The following is a 19,961-nucleotide window of genomic DNA, read 5'->3' as shown; positions in this document are numbered from 1 at the left end:
CAAACCCGGCTCCCTCTGTCTCCCCCGCCTATGATCATAGCATCTGCGGGCCCCCACCAGGGCTAGGCGCTGTACAAACACCTTCCCGCAGGTCACCTCCTCCCCTTTGATCTCGGGCCCAGCCCTGTGCTGGAGCTGGCCGAGCCAGGGGCGCTGGAAGCAGATGTGCAGCGAAGGAGCCGTAGGGTGACAACACACAGGAACCCACTTTAAATAGGACTTTTTTAATTCTTTACAGTTTACAGAATCGTTTCTAACTAATTTACAAACAAGTCAGCCGGCTACCAGGGCCGGAGCCCAGCAGCAGGGTGGATCACACATTCAGAAGCAGGCTTTACAGCTACAGTCACTAGTGGGTTGGTTGGGGAGTCGGTATGCCCAACCTCTGCACCCAGTGTCATGACCATCTTTGATTGCATTACTCCCATAAGAAACAAATCCAGGAATGAGTTCACACAGGTAAAAACAGTATGGGGAGAGGGGCACTCAGGATATCCCAACGACAGCCTTCCCAAGAGCACCATCTAATAATGCCAACTGGCCCCTGCTGTGAGGTCTCTTCCTGAAAGTGTTATTTCCATCAGTGATGTGAAAACATGATGTCCAGGAGGGGTTCAAGGCACACGTGGTCTCTGCAGTTATAGAGGACTGGGGCAGTGGGGGAGTGCAAGTGAAAGATGTCATTGGGGGCTGGACTAATTCAGTTCAATCAACCTTTCGTCACAATTGTCTAATAATACACTAAGCAGTGTTTTTACTACACCTGGGATACTAGGAAAGTCTAATCAAAATAGGCAGCACAAATAGGAAGCCCCGTCTTAAGTTATTTACAAATCCCAGCAAATATAGATGCTTGTGCCATTCTGCTAGACAGGCTTCTGCGGGGGGGGGGGGGGGGGGGGGGGATTTTAACAGTGCTGGGGACGTTCACTGTTATGATGGCTCTATATTCTTGTGCGCACTGGGATTCTGCCTTCAATCTTCTTATAGGCAAAGGGCATGGCACAGACTCTCAGCTCCCCCTCTCTTCACCGCCGCTGGTTCAGTCCCGCCAAATTCTTTATCTGTTGCACACCAAGTGAATGGAACAGAAATGAAAAGACGATGAAAGTAATTAATACCAGTGGTACATGGATGTTCAGTGTGGCTCCATGTAGCTGTTCCTTCCAGGTGGTTGGGGATCTGTCTCTGTGGGAAGGGACTAGGCAGATATCAGGCAGACTGGGATTACAGCAAGAATTCCCCGATATTGCATGCTCACCACCACAGCAATCTAACCTGTTTTCTTCAATTACATCCATCCTCTCCTCTCTTGCACTGGTGTCAAGCCTTCTTAACAGCCAATGAGGGCTGCCGCGTGGCTCCCGCTACAGCACAATCAACATCACTTCCTGAATTGGCTAGAGGTGTCCTTGGAAAGCAATACAGACCCTCTTTCCTAACTCTCCGGGGTCTTAGTGCCCCGCGTAGTAAACTCCAGCCTTGGGAGGAACAATCTCAGCACCTGGACTTGGACTCCTCCCATCACTGACGTGCTGCTTTTGAACTACTGAACTTGTCCTTTTCCTTTTAAATGACCCCTTTAACCTCTCCCACTTTGTGAGTAATGTAACTGATGGTAAAAAGATGCCCCGATACACTCAATCTTCAACAATGGGATGTGCCCTGACACCTGGTGCAAGCAGAGTTCATCTACAGTGATGAGATTCGCAGTGTGGCAGCAGTAACTCTAATATAGCATGCAGATTTCTTGTGGCAGAGGATCTTGGAGTCCTTTCAACAAATGGTAGGAAAAACCCTAACGGTCTGAGGTGAAGAAACTATTCTGACAGGTGACCAGTCTAGGAGGGTGGGATTAATCCTTAACTGCAACAACAGTAAAAATTGTTCCCAAATAATGCTCCAGTCTTAAACATGAAGAAAAGCTTATTTCTATTAGTGGGAAGGTAGTTTTGTTGCATGTGTAATCTGTGTTGTAGAGAAATCCAGTACAGAAACACAGTGCTGACAGGCTTTGCTTGCTAAAATAATAGTATAATATAATCTATTTATTTAGCACCCTTTCATCCCAAAGGAACTCAAAGCACTTGATCAGTTATAAACAGGCATAGAGGAAACACTTCATATATCACAGACCTGCTACCTCCTCGGTGGTGGAACACAGCCTCTTTTTAGTGAAAGAAGAGGATACTGTATCCAAATGAGATTGTAGAAGTAATTTAATCCAGAACATAATCCCTCGACTAACAGTATGGCCAGGACACTGGCACAAGCACCCTGACTCTCACAATAAGTGCACCAGGGGATATTTAGCCATCACAAGTGGTCAGGAACTTGGTTTTACATCTTACCTGAGCACAGACCTCTTCAGCAGCACAGTATCTCCTACCATAAAACTGGAGCAGGGGTTCAGGACTGACTCCGAGGGAAATGCACCCCCTACTGTTTAACCAAACACTAATTCCTAATTCGGTCACTGACCAGGAAAGACATTACAAGGGAAAAAGACGGATACGTTCTTTATTCTGACCTCTCTTCCTCTCCTCCTTCCTTCCCCCCAATCCTCAAACATCCAACCTGTAGCTGCATTTTTTTTTTTTGGCACTGTATTGTGAGTTCTTTCATAGGGAAATCAGCAGGCCATTTAAATATTTCCTCCCCAGAAAAAAACATTTCAAGATGCTCGTGACTTGAAGCTCCACCAGTAAAGAAGCTAACTGACACTAAGCTACTATCTCCCTGACAGAAATACCTCAAGAGACATGCTCTCAGCTGGGTTCTAAACTTGGGATGGAGAAGAAACCAACGTCAAGTCTGGGTGAGGAACAGAAACAACCCTCTTTAGATGCTCTGTTTTCAACACAACTTACAGTAACTGCAGCTCCCATTAGGCCCTGGACGAGTGCTTCTCCCGTTGACTGTACCTAGGCAATACAAGAACACACTATTGCTTTTTGCTGATTTTACACTTGTATAGGCTCATAGGAGAGGTTTACATACATGTAACTCATTGCAAGCATGTGTTGCCGTGATGGAGGTGTTTGTATACACCCAGTGATGCAGAAAGGTGACATCCAAACACAGGTTCAGAGTGGAGCACACCGACAACCAGTACATAGGCCAAGTGGTGACACGCACGGACTAATATACTAAAACCATAACACAGGAATGGTTCAAAAGCAGAGGAGGGACTCGCCTGGAATTCTCCCAGTGATGTTATCAAAGTGGGCCAGTCTGGCATCAAACACCGTGACTCAATGTAACTATTTTGCTGGATTTACATGGAGAGGCATACACATGTAATTCACTGTCTGTGTGATTTATACACATTTGTTGTTATTGTACTAACAGTGCACATGGCTCGCCCCTCAGTATATTTTCTGTGTGTGTGTACTGGCTGGTTTGTGCCTAGGTGCTTGCTGTGCATTAGCACTGAACCACGTCCAGTTGCACACACATCACCTCACCTATGTAGGGCAGAGTGTACGTCTACATTGAAATCACGGGTGTGATTGCAGCTTGAGAGGCCGAGGCAGCATGGGCTGCAGAAGCCTGTGTGGAACCCTGGGTAATAACTCAGGCAGCTAGCGCGCACTTAAACGCATGCTGCTGCAGCTTCTCGGGTCCACTGCCCAAGCTAGACTAAAGATAGCTTGGGTATGTCTGCACAAGCTGCAACCAACCCATGAATGCAGTATAGACATGCCCTATGTTCCATAAACTATAGAGATAGTGTTACCTGTTTAGCTGTATGACCCATCTTCATGGCATCAGCTATTCTGTTTTCCAGGAAGCGCCAAGTCTCTTCAAAGTCAGAAGACGAATCCTGCATCATCACCAACTCAGTAGTGTTGTAGATGCCAGCCAGCACTGTCCGACGAGTGTACCAATTAATCTGCAAGGACATGAATCATGAGTAAGGCTACGATTTTGTCACAGATATTTTTAGTAAAAGTCATGGACAGGTCACCGGCAATCAACAAAAATTTACAGAAGCCCGAGACCTGTCCCTGATTTTTGAGGGGGTCCCCCATCAGGGCAGGGGCCTGGGAGCTGCGGGGGGGGGGGGGGGGGGGGGCGGCGCTGACTGGGAGCTCCAGCCTCTGGGCAGAAAATGTCACTGAGGTCTCTGGAAGTCACGGATTCTATGATCTCCGTGACATAATTGTAGCTTTAATCATGAGACACAAGGTTAAGCACTGTCCAGTAAAATGCAGATCTCATAAGCTGACCTGGGGAGGGGAGAGGTAGAATAGAGGTAATCTCTCCCAAGTCACCAGCTGGGCAGTGATTGATCCAGGGTGAAGGGACAGCTCAGCAGACAAGACAGATTTAAATCAATGGAAGTTAGAACCCTAAATACCTTTGTGGCTCTGGGCCTTAAACTAGTATTAATGTACAAATTGTGCTTATGCAGTAGGCCACCACCCTCTGACACTGCAGCTGCTCTCCTGGCACCAAACTGATATCACAATTACACTGACCACCTGGTTCTGAGCAAGAGAGAGAGAGAAAAAGAAGCATGGAGAAAATTGCTGACCAAAAGTCACACCACCACTACCTGCTTCAGAGGGCAAATAGGTTGCTGCAGGGGTCAGGAAGGAATCTAACCTCAGTCTATTCTGCGCTGCCCAGTCAGCCAGATGCATTGTGGAAGAGTTCACCTTTCCGTAAGGCATGTGTATCAGCCAATGCAATGCTAATAGCCTGATGCAAGGGGGTTCCAAAGAGGATGGATCTAGACTGTTCTCAGTGGTAGCAGATGACAGAACAAGGAGTAATGGTCTCAAGTTGCAGTGGGGGAGGTTTAGGTTGGATATTAGGAAAAACTTTTTCACTAGGAGGGTGGTGAAGCACTGGAATGGGTTACCCAGGGAGGTGGTGGAATCTCCTTCCTTAGAGGTTTTTAAGGTCAGGCTTGACAAAGCCCTGGCTGGGATGATTTAGTTGGGGATTGGTCCTGCTTTGAGCAGGGGGTGGGACTAGATGACCTCCTGAGGTCCCTTCCAACCCTGATATTCTAACATTCTACGATGCAGTATAACAAATCCTATATTCAGAACCAATCCCCAGCTGTGAGCTGCCAGGGATTCAAACAGGTATAAAGAGTACTGATACCACATGCCGAGTTATTACATTGCTGCTAGCAATGCCATAAGATGCATTTCAACAGGCTATACCAGTTCAAGGGTGAAACCCCGAAACTCCCCAGTTTGTCCATCCCACTTGAATAATTCCCATGCCAAGCAAAAAAAAAAACTGTAAAGGGACTCTTACTTTTCAACTTCGTTTGCTTTCGTGATTAAAAACCCCAAGTTGCAGCAGAGGAAGGAGCAGCGGTGGTTGCTCCATTCACAATTAAAAGCACCAGAAAAAACGTCGGACATAAGTTGCGAAAACATGGTTAGAAATTGGCAAAATATTGGTTGGATAGAATGTCCTTCTACCAGTTACACCAGAAGCTTGCAAACCTTTACCCCCAACATAGCCACTTGTCTCACATGTATCCCATTCTTTGCCCTTGTTCCCCTGCTGCTTCAAAGCATGTACCACACGAATCCACTGTGCAAAGTAGGTGACGGAGAGCTCCATTTGTGTTCAAAATGGCCCTACTGCAAGTGACTGAGCTAACGCCTTCCTAGGGAAACAGGGAATGGGATCAGCTTCACAGCTCCCCACAGACAACTTGATGACTCCCTCAGAAGTAGTGATGAATAGATAGAGAATGTGAAAGAGAGGTTCTTCCATTTCAAAGATGCAGGGGAGACTTTCAGAAACAGCTCTGAAATGTCATCAATGACTTTCAGACTCCATAAGGTACTTAGATTTCCTGGTGTGATCACCTCCTTTCAGCTTCTTTCTGGTTTATTTCTTTAATTTTTCTGTCATCTTATTTATTTTCCACTGCAGTAGTTATTTTATACTCATATGTGAAGTTTATTAAAGTAGTTTGTTAAGATGGCTCATTTAACTTTCCCCACTCCCCACCGATGTCTTCATGAATTAAAATAATTTATTAATTGCTTTAATTAAGGTTATAATTTACTTTGCTTTTATTTCCTGCCAGAAAGATGAAGGCTTTAATAAGCTACTGGTATTTTTAGGTAGCTGCTTTGAAGGGTTTGAGGAGAATCTGCACATGCTATCATCAATGGTGGAGACAGTAGCCTGAACAGAAACATTTCTTTTAAGCTGGTGAACGTTTGGATCAACTTTTCTGTCCCTGAGTTACACTCGCATAAAATCTCAAATTGTGGTTGGGTCTAAAAAAAAAGAACATTGTTATAACAAAGTCTAAGAGAGCGACACCTTTTAGTTTATGTCAATTACAGCCAGTATAAAGACACAGGGTACAGTTTTCAAAAGCACATAAGTTTCTTAAGAGATGATTACTCCTGGGAGAATTCTGCGCCACTTCGCAATGCAGAATTTTGCAGAAATTAATGTTGTGTGCATAGAATTTCCTTTCGCCCATGGAAATGGGCTGCAATGCTACTGGCTACCACCAGGGGCCGCTGGACCCAGCAGAGCCCAGCTCACACACAGAAGACACTGCTGGGGGGGAAGGGGAGGGTGTATTGGCTGTGGGGGGAGCACCGCGGCTGGGCTCGGGGGGGTGAGGGCGGGAAGGGGTTGTGTGTGTCTGGCCCCCCGGCTGTGCTCTGGAGGGGAAGGGGGTAGAGAAACAGGAACTGGGTTGTCATAGGGGTTTCTTTAACTCTACGCCTGGGGGAATTTGTGAGTGTGTGTGTATTATTACAGACATACTTGCTGACAGGTATTTTGAAATAAGTTACCAAAATAACTGAAACTGGTGTGATTATGTAGTGTTGTTTTGACAACTAAAATTTGCAGAATTGTGCAGAACTTTAAAATATTGTGTGCAGAATTTTTAATTTTTTGGCACAGAATGCCCCCAGGAGTAGACGATGTTCCATTTTCAGCAGTGACTTAAAAGCCTACGTTTCATTGAAAGTCAATGGGCTGAAGAGCCAGATTGTAAAGGTATTTAGGCACCTAGAGATGCAGGTAGGCTTTTGAAAAATCCCACTAGGTGCCTAAGTCCCACAGACTTTCAACGGAACTTAGGCTCCTAAGTCACTGTTGAAAATGGGAACTTAAGCACTTCTGAAAATTTTGTCCTTACTCAATTCTACAACAAGGATAAAGGCTTTGCTCTGAAACAGACAGGATTGCAACGCACACTTCAATCCTTTACGTTGCTATGCAGTGCTAAAAGGTCCAAGTAGTCTGTTTGCATGGCGCCAGGACTTACATCGGTGGACTGATCTCCTGCATAGTGCCACATATCGTCCACCATGCTAGCGAGGAGGTTTAGGCTGGAAGGGATGTTGTGTGGAAGCAGCAAAATGCTTACAGCCTGAGAAGGAAGGAGACAGACAAGTGGAGAGAAGCACACAGCATTAAAACAAACCGACACAATCTTTTGCATGCATTGATTTTTTTTTTTCCATGTCGCTATTGTCCTGTCTCCGCCTCGAGCAGAAGGCATTCCCAGTCCCATTCATCTAGCAATGGTCTCTTTCATGTGGCTTCTCCTTGAGTAGCAGGGCCATTATGAATCCTATTGGTGCCTCTCTTTCTTGCAAGAAAGAAACACTCCCATCCTCCTGTGGGAGGCCTCCATCTTCCTTCACAACACAATTACTATATTAACGCTATCTTCCTTCTCTCTGTGGGGAAAACTGGATGAAGCTATCCAATCCAGCAGCGATGCTTATAGATCAGCTGGTAGCTACTGAAGCTATACTGACTCCCACTGGAATTGAGCACCTCACCTGCAAACACCTCCTAGTCTTCTTCTGGCCCAAGGAGGGAAGAGGCTAAATCCAAGAATTAAGCTTGGATGTTCAGCAAGGCAGCATCAAGTTCCAACAAGCTCATCAAGCTACCTTAGTTTGTGTTTTTGAAGGTTTATCATTAGCACACTGGAGATGCAATATAGTGAAATAAGCACCACTTCACTTCACCATTTCCAAGCATCAGATGAGCAGAATGCAACAGACCCCAGGACTACAGACTACAGACCCCAGGTGCTACAAGGAACCTGACTTGCAATTTGAGTGCAGGAGCAATCCAGCACAGAGACTGAATTCCCCTTGGAGCTCCAGAACGGAAGGGATGCATCATGAGATGTTTGCCATTTTGGGATTACAAGAAAAGACAACATCAATCTCTGCTGCCAACTGTTACCCTCCAAGGACATCCCCCTATGTCTTGAAGGAACTGTCTAGTGTGGGTTTCATACACAGCTTTGGACTGGTCTGATGGACAGATTAAAGAACACACATGCTAGGGAATCCAGAGGCTTCAGGGACATATTTAAAAAGAGAATCTGCAGGTCCATTTTGTACCTGGGGCCATTTCTCAATGTATGGGATGAGCATCCTCAGTCTGGCTTCCACAGCATCTCTCAGGAACTGGTCTGTCTTCTTCTTCCTGGAAGAAGAAAAACCATACGTCTATCTGCTAAAGATTCAACTTTGAATTTTCATTTTTAAAGTTTTAACCTCCATCCAAACTTAGCAGATGAGGTGCATCCTTCCCATCCCCTAATTCTGGCTCACCTATACAAGCACATGTCTGTACGGATGGGTTCATTTGAACATGAATAAGTTTGCTTCTGAAGCATGTGTGTCACTGGACAGTACTTCTTCTGTCTTACACCCTGGTGCCTGTGCACCTAGGAAGACATACGTTTCCTCGTATAGTTAGTAACTACAACACATGATACTCACTCTGCCTGGCCCAGCTGCACCAGCTTTTGCTGTTCCTCCAGCAGATTAGAGAGCTCAGAGTTGCACTGGGACACAAAATGCAGTATCAGCTCACTGCCGTCATTATGAAACATCCCTGCTGCAGCAACAGAGAGGCCCAGAGACTGTGGGAAGGAAGGAGAAAGACTCAGTAGGTCACTAATTGCTGAACAGGCACCATGTAGGGAATGCTGTTCGATATTTGATTTGGTACAAAACATCACATGAATTCAAAACAGAATGAAGTTACTTTACTGACAGAACAAGGAGTAATGGTCTGCGGGAGATCTAGGTTGGATATCAGGAAACACTATTTCACTAGAAGGGTGGTGAAGCACTGGAATGGGTGCTAGGGAGGTGGTGGAATCTCCATCCTTAGAGGTTTTTAAGGCCCGGCTTGACAAAGCCCTGGCTGGGATGATTTAGCTGGTGTTGGTCCAGCTTTGAGCAGGGGATTGGACTAGATGACCTCCTGAGGTCTCTTCCAACCCTAATATTCTATGATTCTATAAACCTCTCTTCCCAGACCCTTCTGTGCCCCTGCTGCTCCACACTGCGTCTAAGTTTGACATTATCTTCTAGTCAGTGTATAAACAGTGGGTCAGTTCTGCCCTGCTTTATAGACAGGAGCAACCCCACGGATTTCCGTAAGGTTGCTCAAGTGTAAGGGAAGAATTTGGCCCTGGGTCTCTTTGAACTGCATCTCTCTCTAATTTCTTACATGCTCTCGGTCTCTCCTGCCACATACCTTGGCTCCCTCTGCAATGGCATCTGCTGTCCAACCGTGAGTAGGCACAAACTCCAGCGACGCTGTTAGGATTCGCTGCTGCAGCTGCTCTTCACTCTCATAGTCCTCGGATTCCTCACCACCCTGATCAGTGTAACTACAAGAAGGTGTCATTATAGTGAGGGAATTCTACCATCAAATATCAAAAACCAGGACACTACATCCTATTCTGCCACCACTGGCAGGTGCTCTCTTGATTCAGATACACATTGGGTTGTGCTTTGCTTTATGGTTCTGCTCTTTTAATAAAAACCCTGTCTCTCTAAAATCCTTCCTGTCTCTGGTGAAAATGATCCTTAAATTAACAACAGTTCACATAGGGGCAAGGGAAAAAAGGGAGGGCTGGACCTAGATGGTTACATGGTGACTGCCCAGTTTTGAATATTGCTTGTGTAACTGTAAATTGTTTTGTCACCGGCCTTGTATTTAGTATATAAGGCAACCATAACTGCCAAGTTTAAAAAAATCTAAAACTGAAGCATATGCTATGCAAACGAGAAATTCCTGCTTGGAAGCAGTTCCTATTCTGCCTCTCTGATGGCCAAGAGAACTTGCCTTTTGTCAGAGCAAAACTGAATGCCAACCTCAGAAATATCAAGTTCTGGATTAAACCTGGAATTCATGATTTATGAGTAGGTTCTACATTTGGCAAAATGCTATCTCCAATCCCTTTCTCAGCAGGTACTGGCTATGTAGGTTACCTGTGATGGGAGCGCTGGGGCTCCTGGTCAGGTTGGTCACCTGGTGGGTGTGATTCAAAACGTTGCTGGGAGGAAGATGGTGGCGGCTCCTGTTTCTGTTCATCTGAGACTCTCCTCAGCAGAGCTGAGGCCTGGAACGCACGCTGGGCTGGGTACAACGGGCATCTGACCACTGAAATGGAAACCACAAAAGTCATTGGTCTCCTTTAAAGGAGAGTGAGGAGGCACCAGGGGTGAATGAGAACAGAAACAGCGATTGGGGGAACTAGCTTTTTCCTCCAGAAAAATGTCCATCCACCTGCAGCTAATATTTGTGTGCTTGAAATAAAGGGAAGATGTTTTGTGGTAGGAAAAAATCCTGCAGTTTGTGATCTTCTTCCAAACAGCAGAGGATTTCACAACCTTGCACTGGAAGCCAAGCAAACACTGACTGGAGGCCACTACAGCATGACTTGCCTCCTTTCTTTCCATGCTGAAACCAGTAAGGAAAAGAAAGTAAAGAGCCAGTGAACTTACAATAAAGAGCTTATGACAGACTAACCAAATCCTGACAATGCTACCCTTAGACTAGAGCATTTAATTTTAAAGTGACCTGTTCAATGACAAAATGCTTCTCTAATTTGGCTATCCCATAATAATTGTTTTTCTTTAGCCAAACTGAGGTTTGTTTTTTTTTAAATTTAATGTGTGTATATGTATATTCTGTGTCCTTCCCAAAGGGGCATGCTGCTGATCTGACACAGACTGCACTTTAAAAAATCTGGGTTCACTGACGAAGCAGCTCATCTGACTTGAGATTGTAAATAAAAACTGGCTTCCTCCCCTGGTAAATGTCACCCAGTGACAGATGATATGAATGAGCTGGCCTGCTACTTTGCTAATTCCTTTCTGGGTCTGATCATAGTCATGCCCCAAACTGCACTTTGGAAAGAATGTGCATGGCTTATTATGTATATGCCTGGGGAGGAACGGGCCAAGGAAAGTTATTAAGGAAACTAGTTTTCATTTTCAGCCTCACTACCAAGATATTTAAGTGCAGGCTTTTATTTAAGGCTTTTCCACTGGACGCTAATTAAATTTTGTCTTGGCCAGAATGGGGTTTACGGGTTAGTACATTAACACAGTTGCCCGTCTTTGGCTTAGAAAGAACCAGTTCCATAGGGCTTGTCTACACAAATAGTTAGTTCGCAGCAAGCTGGGGTGTAAATCTACCACACGTTAGCCAACTGCGCACTAGCTGTCCCTGTGGATCCTGCTGACATGCACTAACAGTTCCCTAGTGTGCTCTGATCTTCCTCATTTTGAGATGGGAGTAAATCAAAGCACACTAAGGAGCTGTTAGTGTGCGTCAGCAGGGTCTGCATGGACACTTGGTATACAGCAGGCTAGTGTGGGGTAGATTTACACCCCAGCTTGCTGCAAATAAGCGCATAGACAAGCCACTGGCTGCACAGTTCAGACACCTTCTAAGCTCTCCCTTAGGTGAAAATACACAATCTGGGACAATCTTACGCAGTTCCCTTTTTGGGGGGGAGGGGCGGGAAGAGATTAATGGGATGACCTGATAACCCTAAAGGAGATTTTCTTTATGTCCCAAGAGCCAAGAAGTTTTAACAGCAGAATCCTCCTTTCAATATCCTTCACCCAGCACTTCCTCTTCCATAACAGGCTCTTATCAGCCATCATTCCCTCCCCCAACCCCCCGTTTCACGCTGTTCTACTTCTTATGACTAGAACTGGCAAACAGTTGTACATAAACTGCAGTCAAACAGGGCTCCCTCATTTTTCATAACACTTTATCACCACTGTCTGAGCCACTTGGCTCCAGTTAACCCAAAACTTGCAATAGTTCTGGATTCATGGTATTAGAGACACCAATTTCTCTTCCTTAAAGTATGTGACCTGCTGGTGTTCTTCACCATGTCAAGCCCTTACTATGCCCTGTGTCCCAATGACCCAGCCAGCCGCACATACCACGGTTAGAATAAAGCTCAGAGGATCTTGCACCCTAACACTAAAGCCAGCACGAAGGGTACACAGTGCGTAAGAGTTCTGGTGTCAGCATGGGACACTGCAGTGAGGCCTCTACTCCTCTCCACAGACCGAGTGCTACTCTTTGTCATGGCAGGTACTGACAGCTTGCTGTGCTCGTTCATGGTTTGGCTACAGCTGATACACGCAGGGCTCAGGGTACCAGAATACCGGTTAAACATCTAATTCACTCTAGCACAGTGGTTCTCAAACTTTTATACTGGTGACCCCTTTCACATAGCAAGCCTCTGAGTGCGACCCCCCTTATAAATTAAAAACCCTTTATTATCTATTTAACACCATTATACATGCTGGAGGCAAAGCGGGGGTTGGGGTGGAGGCTGACAGCTCGCAACCCCCAACTAATAACCTCGTGACCCCTTGAAGGGTACCGACCCCCAGTTTGAGAACTCTAGCGTGTGGAGTACCCCCTTGTCAGTTAGGCACCTGCTTTTCCTTAACACTCATAATGTCTCAATGCCATTTGACCCCCTACTATGCCCTGATACCCAGAACATACCAAAGCCAAGTGAATGTCTGGTTCATGGCTCAGTCCCAGATGGATCCAAATACTAGCACTGTGCCACTGGCACTCTCAGATAACCACTTAAACACAACCACACCAGAGCTTCTGCCTACATAGCTGATGTGTCTGAGCTCTACTGGCAGCGTGTGATTTCGTTTGCAAGTTCCTTGGGGCAGAAGCCATCGCTTTTAATCTGTGCAGTGTCAAGGGCCATCTTGGTCAGGGCCGGCTCTAGGCATCAGCAAACCAAGCATGTGCTTGGGGCAGCACATTTTCAAGGGCAGCATTCTGGCCATTTTTTTTTTTTTTGCTTCTGGCGGCAAAAGCCTAGAGCTGCCCCTGGCAGCAGCAGCGCGTCGTGCATGGGGGGTGCCCTGGGGCCGCTGCAGTTCGCGTCACGGGGGAGCAGCGCCCACACCTTGTGGCTGGGCCGGGCAGGCTTCGAGCGGGGGACACTCAGGCTGGGGGACACCCCACAGGGCACACGGAGCCGCCTGCAGGTGCCGCAGGGCGGCCGCCCCCCAGTGCTGCAGCCGGGGCTGGGTGAAGCGGCCCAAGCCGCCCAGGGACTGTGGCAGGGCGGCCAGCAGCAGCAGTGGGGCCATAGAGGGCGGGGTGCTGTCGTGCGGGGCCTGCGTCCTGCTCTCCGGGGCTCCGCTGCCTCTGGGGCTACCCTACCCCGGCTCCTCAGCCCTCTGCCGGGATGGTCCCCCGGCTCTGCCCTCCCGGGTCCCGGCCGGTCCTGGAGGCGGGAGCCCTGGATGGAGGGACCCTGGGCTGAGGCGCGGCCCGGGAGCCCCGCTGCGTACCCCGACCCTGCCAGTGCCGGACTGGCTGGAGATGAGGGGGGAACGGGCAGAGTCATCACTGGTGTGGGGGAGCCCAGGGCTGGGGCGGCAGGGGGTGCGGGTGGGTGGGTGGGGGGAAGAGAGAGCCCAGGGCTGGGGTGGCAGGAGGTGTGGGTGGGAGGGGGGAAGAGAGAGCCCAGGGCTGGGGTGGGGGGCAGCCAAAAATTTTTTTGCTTGGGGCGGCAAAAAACCTAGAGCCGGCCCTGATCTTGGTGCTTGGTAAATACACACACCTCTACCCCGATATAACACAACCCGATATAACACGAATTCGGATAGAACGCGGTAAAGCAGTGCTCCGGGGGAGCGGGGCTGAGCGCTCCGGCGGCTCAAAGCAAGTTCGATATAACGTGGTTTCACCTATAACGCAGTAAGATTTTTTGGCTCCCGAGGATAGCGTTATATCGGGGTAGAGGTGTATCAGTCTAGTTAAATGGTAAACTTCTACAGAGCCTTAACCACAGAGCTGGCAGCACGCCCCCAGGGCACCCCTGCAGGGCACCTACGCCAGCCAGGTGTGTCTGTAAATGGTGTTCCACAGCGCCAAACCGCTGGCACCCGGCACCAACCGCACTCTCTGCAATGCCACCCCGTGGGCACCCAGCACCCACCCCACTCTCCACAGCGCCACCCCGCTGGCACCCAGCACCAACCGCACTCTCCCCAATGCCACCGCACTGGCACCCAGCACCCACCCCACTCTCCACAGCGCCACCCCGCTGCCATCCAGCATCCTCACCCCACTCTCCCCAACGCCACCCCACGGGCACCCACCCCACTCTCCCAACACCACCCCGCAGGCACCCACCCCACTCTCCCCAACGCCACCCCGCAGGCACCCAGTACTCACCCCACTCTCCCCAACGCCACCCCACGGGCACCCACCCCACTCTCCCCAACACCACCCCGCGGGCACCCAGTACTCACCCCACTCTCCCCAACACCACCCCGCGGGCACCCACCCCACTCTCCCCAACACTACCCCGCGGGCACCCAGCACCCACCCCACTCTCCCAACGCCACCCCGCTGGCACCCAGTACTCACCCCACTCTCCCCAACGCCACCCCGCGGGCACCCAGCACCCACCCCACTCTCCACTCTACCACACGCCGCCGGCCGCCTGCCCCAGCCCGCCGGGACACACACCTCGGCCCAGCGCCAGCCGGGTAACCCCGGCGCCCCGATCACCAGGCCCGGAGCCAGCCGGACCCCCCTCAGTGCCCTTCACCTCCCGCCCCGCGCTCGCCCTCACCCGGCGCGCAGCGCAGCAGCCCCCAGCCCGCCCGCCGCAGGCTCCCCGCAGCCGCCGCCGCCGCCACCGCCGCCATCTTGGAAGCGGGCAAGGCCGGGCCGGGCCGGAGCCGTCAGCGCGGCGCGCCCGTGGGGGCGGAGGGCGCGGGCCGATGACGGGGCCAAAAAGGCCGGGCCGGGCGTCGGAGACGGGCAGTGCGGCTGCGGTAGAGAGGTGAGCGGGGCGGCGGGACTCCTGTGGGGGCCCCCTTATTCCCTCTCTTTGTTCCTCCCTCCCCCGCAGTGACTCCTTTGGGAGCCTCCTCCCCTCCCCCTATTCCCTCTCTCTGTCCCCTTCCCCCCCCCCAGTGACTCCTTTGGGAGCCTCCTCCCCTCCCCCTATTCCCTCTTTCTGTCCCTTCTCCCCCCCCCTCCCCTCCCCCAGTGACTGCTTTGGGAGCCTCCTCCTCTCCCCCTATTCCCTCTCTCTGTCCCCCCCACCAGTGACTCCTTTGGGGGTCCCCTTCTCTACCCCTATTCCCTCTCTCTGTCCCCCCCCCCAGTGACTCCTTTGGGAGCCCCCTCCCCTCCCCCTATTCCCTCTCTCTGTTCCTCCCCCCCCCAGTGACTCCTTTGGGGGACCCCTCCCCCTATTCCCTCTCTCTGTTCCTCCCCCCCCCCAGTGACTCCTTTGGGGGACCCCTCCCCCTATTCCCTCTCTCTGTCCCTCTCCTCCCCCCAGTGACTCCTTTGGGGGGTCCCTCCTCTCCCCCTATTCCCTCTCTCTGTCCCCCCCCCACCAGTGACTCCTTTGGGAGCTTTCTCCCCTCCCCCTATTCCCTCTCTCTGTCGTCCCCCCCCACCAGTGACTCCTTTGGGAGCTTTCTCCCCTCCCCCTATTCCCTCTCTCTGTCCCCCCCCCCACCAGTGACTCCTTTGGAGGCCCCCTCCTCTCCCCCTATTCCCTCTCTCTGTCCCTCCCCCCCCCCCAGTGACTCCTTTGGGAGCCTCCTCCCCTCCCCCATTCCCTCTCTCTGTCCCTCCCCCCCCCAGTGACTCCTTTGGGAGCCTCCTCCCCTCCCCCTATTCCCTCTCTCTGTCCCCTTCCCTCTAGTGACTCCTTTGGGAGCCTCCTCCTCTCCCCCTATTCCCTCTCTCTGTCCCCTTCCCTCTAGTGACTGCTTTGGGAGCCTCCTCCCCTCCCCCTATTCCCTCTCTCTGTCCCCTCCCCCTATTCCCTCTCTCTGTCCCCTCCCCCCCCAGTGACTCCTTTGGGAGCCTTCTCCCCTCCCCCTATTCCCTCTCTCTGTCCCCTTCCCTCAGTGACTCCTTTGGGAGCCTCCTCCCCTCCCCCTATTCCCTCTCTCTGTCCCCTCCCCTCAGTGACTCCTTTGGGGGACCCCTCCCCTTCCCTTATTCCCTCTCTCTGTCCCCTTCCCTCAGTGACTCCTTTGGGAGCCTCCTCCCCTCCCCCTATTCCCTCTCTCTGTCCCCTCCCCTCAGTGACTCCTTTGGGGGACCCCTCCCCTTCCCTTATTCCCTCTCTCTGTCCCCTCCCCTCAGTGACTCCTTTGGGAGCCTTCTCCCTTCCCCCTATTCCCTCTCTCTGTTCTGCCCCAGTGACTCCTTTGGGGGCCCCCTCCTCTCCCCCTATTCCCTCTCTCTGTTCTGCCCCAGTGACTCCTTTGGGGGACCCCTCCTCTCCCCTTATTCCCTCTCTCTGTCCCCTTCCCTCCAGTGACTCCTTTGGGGGCCCCCTCCCCCTGTTCCCTCTCTCTGTCCCTCCCCCCCAGTGACTCCTTTGGGGGCCCCCTCATTCCCTCTCTCTGTCTCCCCCCCCAGTGACTCCTTTGGGTCCCCCTCCCCCCCCTGTTCCCTCTCTCTGTCCCTCCCCCCCAGTGACTCCTTTGGGGGCCCCCTCATTCCCTCTCTCTGTCCCTCCCCCCCAGTGACTCCTTTGGGAGCCTTCTCCCCTTCCCCTATTCCCTCTCTGTTCTGCCCCAGTGACTCCTTTGGGGGACCCCTCCTCTCCCCCTATTCCCTCTCTCTGTCCCCTTCCCTCCAGTGACTCCTTTGGGGGCTCCCTCCCCCTATTCCCTCTCTCGGTTCTCTCCCCCTCCCCCCCAGTGACTCCTTTGGGGGGCCCATCCTCCTATTCCCTCTCTGTCCCTCCCCCCAGTGACTCCTTTGGGGGCCCCCTCATTCCCTTTCTCTGTCCCTCCCCCCCCCAGTGACTCCTTTGGGGGCCTCCTGTCCTCCCCCTGTTGCCTCTGTCCCGTCCTCCCCAAGAGACTTATTTGGGGGGGCCCTTTGCCCCCATGCCATCTCTCTGTCCTGCTCCCCCTAGTGATGACTTTGGGGCCCACCCCCATGAGCCCTGCTGTGCTGCGAATACCTTCATTGGGGGCGATGGATGCCAAAGGCACCCTGCCCCCACCCAAAGTCAGGAGGAGCGAGATTCTTTGTCCCTCTTCCCTGGCATGAGGGCACCTTCTCACCTGGGCATTGCCTGGCATGAGGGCTTTCCCCCTCCCTTCAGCTAGCAGCCTGGCGTAAGATCTGCTCAGTCATTGCCTTGTGCTAGGCTGATCTGCCTTAGTCATATCTTGTTTGCTGGCGCAGGGCCTTCAGTGTGATCTTGGCCTCTGCAGCTTCATTATCTTTGGGGAGAGAGCCTTTTTATTTTCATTTCTCCTCCATTGTTCTGCGACTGGCATTACACTGCTATTAGTTTGATGCTGGTTCCCATCTGTTTCTTCTCCTGGTGTGTCTCTAGGATACCAGCATACCATGCCTGCTTTCACTGCAGCATGTCCACCTTAATGTGCTCCTAGTCCAATGCCACCTTCTTTACACGCATTGTATAATAGGATTGACAGCTGTCATGCCCTGGTTATTTGGGCAGAAGCTAGATGACCACCTAGGACAACAAAAGCTAAAAACTAAGGCTGTCAAGCGATTTTAAAAAATTGTGATTAATCACACGATTAAAAAATTAATCATAATAAATCACACTGTTAATAATAGAATACCATTTAAATATTTTTGGATGTTTTCTACGTTTTCAAATATATTGATTTCAATTACAACACAGAATACAAAGTGTACAGTGCTCACTTTATTTTTATTTTTATTACAAATATTTGCATTGTAGAAAACAAAATAAATAGTATTTTTAAATTCCCCCATTACAAATAGGGTGCAATCTCTTTATCATGAAAGTTGAACTTACAAATGTAGAATTAAGTACAAAAAATAACTGCATCCAAAAATAAAACAATGTAAAACTTTAGAGCCTACCCGTTCACTCAGTCCTACTTCAGCCAATCCTCAAACAAGTTTGGTTACACTTTGCAGGAGATAATGCTGCCCGCTTCTTGTTTTCAATGTCACCTGAAAGTGAGAAAAGACTTTTGCATGGCACTGTTTGTAGGCTGCGTCGCAAAATATTTACATGCTAAATGCGATAAAGATTCTTATGTCCCTTCATGCTTGAACCACCATTCCAGAGGACGTGTCTGTGCCGATGACGGGTTCTGCTTGATAATGATCCAAAGCAGAGTGGACCGACGCATGTTCATTTTCATCATCTGAGTCAGATGCCACCAGCAGAAGGTTGATTTTCTTTTTTGGTGGTTTGGGTTCTGTAGTTTCTGCATCTGAGCGTTGCTCTTTTAAGATTTCTGAAAGCATGCGCCGCACCTCGTCCCTTTCAGATTTTGGACGACACTTCAGATTCTTAAACCTTGAGTCGAGTGCTGTAGCTACTTTTAGAAATCGCACATTGGTACCTTCTTTACATTTTGTCAAATCTGCTGTGAAAGTGTTCTTAAAATGAACACATGCTGGGTCATCATCCGAGACTGCTATAACATGAAATATATGGCAGAATGTGGGTAAAACAGAGCAGGAGACATACAGTTCTCCTCCAAGGAGTTCAGTCACAAATTTAATTAACACTTTTTTTTTTTAACGAGCATCATCAACATGGAAACGTCTTCTGGAATGGTGGTCGAAGCATAAAGGGGCATACAAATGTTTAGCATATCTGACATGTAAATACCTTGCGATGCCAGCTACAAAAGTGCCATGCGAATGCCTGTTCTCACTTTCAGGTGACCTTGTAAATAAGCGGGCAGTATTATCTCCCGTAAATGTAAACAAACTTGTGATTGGCTGAACAAGAAGTAGTATTGAGTGGACTCTAGGCCCTGAAGTTTTTACTTTGTTTTTGAGTGCAATTATGTAACAACAACAAAATCTACATTTGTAAGTTACACTTTCAGGATAAGGAGATTGCACTACAGTACTTGTATGAGGTGAATTGAAAAATACTGTTTCTTCTGTTTATCATTTTTACAGTGCAAATATTTGTAGTAAAAATGATATATAAAGTGAGCACTGTACACTTTGTATTCTGTGTTGTAATAGAAATCAATATATTTGAAAATGTAGAGAAAATCCAAAAATATTTAATATCAATTGGTATTCTATTGTTTAACAGTGCGATTAATCACGATTAAAAATTAATCATGATTAATCTTTTGAGTTAATTGTGTGAGTTAACTGTGATTAATCAACAGCCCTTCTAAAAACCTTATTGCACTTGGCATTGGAGATCTGATTCTTGGGTCCCTTTTGACTTGCTACCTCTACTGCCCTTGACTGTCTGAATTGCTCTGAAGCACCTAAGAAATCCTGTTCCTTTGATTTGCCAGCATGCTCCTCCCATCTCTCCCCTCCACCCCCAGATATCTGGAAGTCTTATTAAAGGCCTCCTCCCACTCTGTCTGTATTTGTAGAAAGAAGTGTGGCTTGGGCAACTTAATTGCTGGTGGGGGGCTATTTTATTGTTGTGGGAAGGAGTTTTTCTGTGTTTGAACGTTTCCAAGTGCCAGATCTATTACCAACTTGAAACAATTTTGTGTGGTGAACTGTGGGTATGTCCTACTTTCTCTTTATTAATCCTCTCACTTTCCCTGAGCGTAATGTTGCATCCTTAGTCTGAAAGAGAAGCACAGTAGTGAGAGGTGTTTTGGTCTCTTCCTAATTGCTGACAT

The 19,961-nt window shown here is 49.3% G+C and overlaps 2 protein-coding genes across 4 annotated transcripts in view; one reads left to right on the top strand and one right to left on the bottom strand.

Annotated features, from left to right (window-relative positions):
* Window positions 1–891: 891 nt before the first annotated feature.
* COQ9 (coenzyme Q9) lies at window positions 892–17,417 on the bottom strand. Of its 2 annotated transcripts, none has more exons than XM_065416461.1 (9): window positions 17,297–17,417; window positions 10,266–10,437; window positions 9,526–9,661; window positions 8,760–8,902; window positions 8,376–8,460; window positions 7,277–7,381; window positions 3,740–3,895; window positions 2,871–2,924; window positions 892–1,064 (listed from the first exon to the last, which is right to left on the bottom strand). In XM_065416461.1, the coding sequence occupies exons 1-9, from the start codon at window positions 17,415–17,417 to the stop codon at window positions 1,029–1,031; spliced, it is 1,008 nt and encodes a 335-aa protein (XP_065272533.1). In that variant the 3' UTR covers window positions 892–1,028. The 2 variants fall into 2 exon arrangements, with proteins under 2 accessions (XP_065272533.1, XP_065272534.1); XM_065416462.1 differs by lacking the exon at window positions 17,297–17,417 and adding an exon at window positions 14,924–14,999.
* CIAPIN1 (cytokine induced apoptosis inhibitor 1) overlaps window positions 15,101–19,961 on the top strand; it is a 22,131-nt gene continuing 17,270 nt past the window's right edge. Inside the window, exon 1 of one of the 2 annotated variants that reach the window (XM_065416463.1) lies at window positions 15,101–15,136. The gene's annotated coding sequence lies outside the window, so the exon portion shown is untranslated. The remainder of the gene's footprint in view (window positions 15,137–19,961) is intronic. The other variant, XM_065416464.1, reaches the window with a different exon arrangement.

The sequence above is a fragment of the Emys orbicularis genome, chromosome 14 (assembly GCF_028017835.1).
Source record: "Emys orbicularis isolate rEmyOrb1 chromosome 14, rEmyOrb1.hap1, whole genome shotgun sequence".
NCBI lineage: Eukaryota > Metazoa > Chordata > Testudines > Emydidae > Emys > Emys orbicularis.
Note: the sequence above shows the minus strand (reverse complement) of the source record. Positions and strands in the feature narration are given on the sequence as shown.

Bases quoted from the DNA above. Each gene is read 5' to 3' on its own strand.
- COQ9 (XM_065416461.1), bottom strand. From the start codon at position 17,417: ATGCCAGGCAATGCCCAGGTGAGAAGGTGCCCTCATGCCAGGGAAGAG. The intron at 7,382-8,375 runs GTACAAAATGGA...CTTCCTTCTCAG, and splicing joins ACATTGAGAAATGGCCCCAG to GCTGTAAGCATTTTGCTGCT. The intron at 3,896-7,276 runs GTAAGTCCTGGC...ATGTCCTTGCAG, and splicing joins CAGGAGATCAGTCCACCGAT to ATTAATTGGTACACTCGTCG.